We start from the raw sequence: 2,785 nt of genomic DNA on the forward strand, positions 1-2,785 counted from the left end.
CCCATTCAAGATTAGCTCCAGCCATAAAATTACTGATGACTGCATTGAACCAGATAAACGAATCAATCCAAGATAATGACACCCAGGAATCTGAGTATTCTGAGCTGGAACGCTAGGTCGTTCCTCTCGAATCACTCAGCAATAATAAACTACGCTAATAACTCGAACATCGATATACTCTTAATTAGCGAGACCTGGATCCGTCCTGGAGTAAGGGTCTCGACGCCAGGCTACAGAGCCATACATAACCGTAGGGATGACGGAAAGGGTGGAGTATCTATCCTCCTCGCCAAGAAATACAACTGCCCCATGCACATTCCCATGTTCGTGCATCCTAGACTGGCTCAATTTGCTACCATTCGGATTGCGGGCATCGAGATCGTCGCTGTTTACATACCTCCGGACGTTTACTTCAATAGAGGTAGCTGGGACCGGTTAATCGGCACATTGAATCCTCCATTTATTCTTGCGGGTGACTTTAACGCCCATCATACATATTGGGGTCATAACGGGGATAATAGGAACGGTCGCGAGTTGGCCTACACAATGGATAAACACAACCTGGTTATCATCAACGATATGCGACCAACTAGGATCGCTTTTCCGAGGACTAGCCTGCTGGATCTTGTCCTGGTGTCCGCCGATCTCGTTACCTCCTCGTCGTCGCGTACATTGGATGATTCACTGGGCAGCGATCATTTGCCCGTCCTGTCGAACGTCTCTCTAGGCCCCCATCAGACGCCGGAACCTAGCCGCAGTACTACTCAAAGTACGCGTCTGAAGTACAACAAAATCAAATGGGAGGACTACCGCTCACAGGTCTCGGAGGAAACGGCTCAAATCCCGGAGTTTACCATCGATTCGTTGTCCGAACTACTGCTCCGAGTTGCAAAGAAGTGCTCCCCTCAGACTGTTAACAGAGGTTTCTCCTACAAACCACCCTGCCCCTGGTGGGATGCGGAGTGTAGCGCTGCGACGGAAAGAAGGAGAAGATTCCTTAGGATCTTCCACCACACGGGCAAACTCGAACACCTAATTGCGGCCAGGAGGGTCATGGCGGAGACGCGTCGTCTCCTGAAACAAAAGAAGAGGGATAGTTTCAAAGAGTTCTGCGAATCCTTGGGCAGGGAATCCCCCTCTACACAGGTGTGGAAAAGGATCAGGGTTTTTAATAGAGGAGTCACTGGGGAGAGGTCGCTTGGATTAAATGAACAGCTGTGGAGAGATCCCTTCCTTAAAAAGCTCACCCCAGAGGAACCTCAACTGCCTATTGAAATACTGGATCCTGCCCCCTACGAGGAAGATGATACCCTTAACCTCCCAATTAGCTCGGAGGAATTGGAGCGTGTTCTCTGCAGATCCAAGGACACGGCTGTGGGTCAGGACGAGATCTCGTATGGCATGTTGAGGAATCTAGACGAGTACAGCAGAGGGATTTTGTGCGCTCTTTTTAATGACGTGTTGCTCTCGGGGATAGTGCCGTGCAGCTGGAACAGAGCTACCGTCGTTCCTATTCTTAAGGGCAATCTACCACAAGACCAGGCATCCAGCTATAGACCTATCGCTCTGATCTCTTGTGTGAGGAAAACTTTAGAATCGATCATCAAAAACAGGCTAGAGCGGTGGGCTGAGAGCAGAGATCTGTTTCCGCCTAACGTCACAGGCTTCCGCAAGGGTAGAGGCGCAGCTGACAACCTATACACTCTAGTTGCGGCTATTTACAGTGGTCTGGCTAGAAAGGAACATACTTTAGTGTGCTTTATTGACATCAAGGCAGCTTATGACAATGTCTCTATCACCTGTCTTCAGAACATCCTTGTAGACCTTAGACTTCCGTCTCGACTCGTTAATCTTATCTCAGCCCTAGTTACCGAAAAGGCCCTCCACCTTGTCGGTGCGGACCCGTCGCAGGCCAGATACTCATACAAGGGCCTTCCCCAGGGTAGCCCTCTTAGCCCGCTATTATTCAATGTATATGTTAGAGGAATCAACGGATTAGTCGGTGACGGAGTACAGGCTCTTATCTACGCGGACGACATAGCCCTAGTCACTACCGGGAAGAACATAAACTCGTTGGCTATACGCATGAACGCGTCACTTGGCCGTCTCCAAGAGTTTCTGGATTTCAGGAACCTCTCCCTGGTCCCTGATAAGACTAAGTGCATGCTGTTCTCAAGAAAGAGACGCCTTCTTGACCCTCTTATTAGAATAGGAAGCTCGATAGTCAGAGTGGTCGATTCACATAGATTCCTCGGAATATGGATGGACGATAAGTTGACCTGGAACAAACAGGTGGGCAGCTTGGGTCGTTCCTGTATGCAGGGACTCAACATGATGAGAGCGGTGTCAGGTAGAGATTGGGGAGGGGAACCGAGTACCCTCTTATGTTTCTACAGGGCCTTTGTTCTGTCCAGACTGGATTACGCGTGCTCCATATACTCCTTTTGTCCGGGAACATCTCTGGCGGCTCTGGACAGGATTCAAAATCAGGCGCTTCGGATCTGCCTGGGAGCCCTCAAGTCAACACCAATCAACGTGCTCCATTCTGAGATGGGTATTCCGCCTCTTCGGTTAAGAAGGATGAGATTGACCGCTCAATACGTGATTAAATGTAGAGCTATGGGCCCAACCTGTGTCCTCCCAGCCATTCGACAAGCCGCAGACGCCTTCCGGTCTTCACCCTTCTGGACATCCAGAGGAACCCCACTGCTGGTGCAGGAGTGGTTGGGTTCCGAAGCCGTATCCACGATCATCGCTCCAGGAATCCTATCAGACGTTCTCTCGG

General features: G+C 50.2%; 1 protein-coding gene across 1 annotated transcript; it reads left to right on the top strand.

The window, feature by feature from the left end:
- Positions 1-24: 24 nt before the first annotated feature.
- Positions 25-2,781, top strand: LOC108562729 (RNA-directed DNA polymerase from mobile element jockey-like; the record flags this gene model as incomplete). Its single annotated transcript, XM_017921149.1, has 1 exon — positions 25-2,781. A coding segment is annotated over exon 1 (2,706 nt), but the record flags the coding sequence as incomplete, so codon positions are not given.
- Between the last annotated feature and the right edge of the window lie 4 nt (positions 2,782-2,785).

The sequence above is a fragment of the Nicrophorus vespilloides genome, unplaced genomic scaffold (assembly GCF_001412225.1).
Source record: "Nicrophorus vespilloides isolate i.1.1-1 unplaced genomic scaffold, Nicve_v1.0, whole genome shotgun sequence".
In the NCBI taxonomy this organism is placed as follows: Eukaryota; Metazoa; Arthropoda; class Insecta; order Coleoptera; family Silphidae; genus Nicrophorus; species Nicrophorus vespilloides.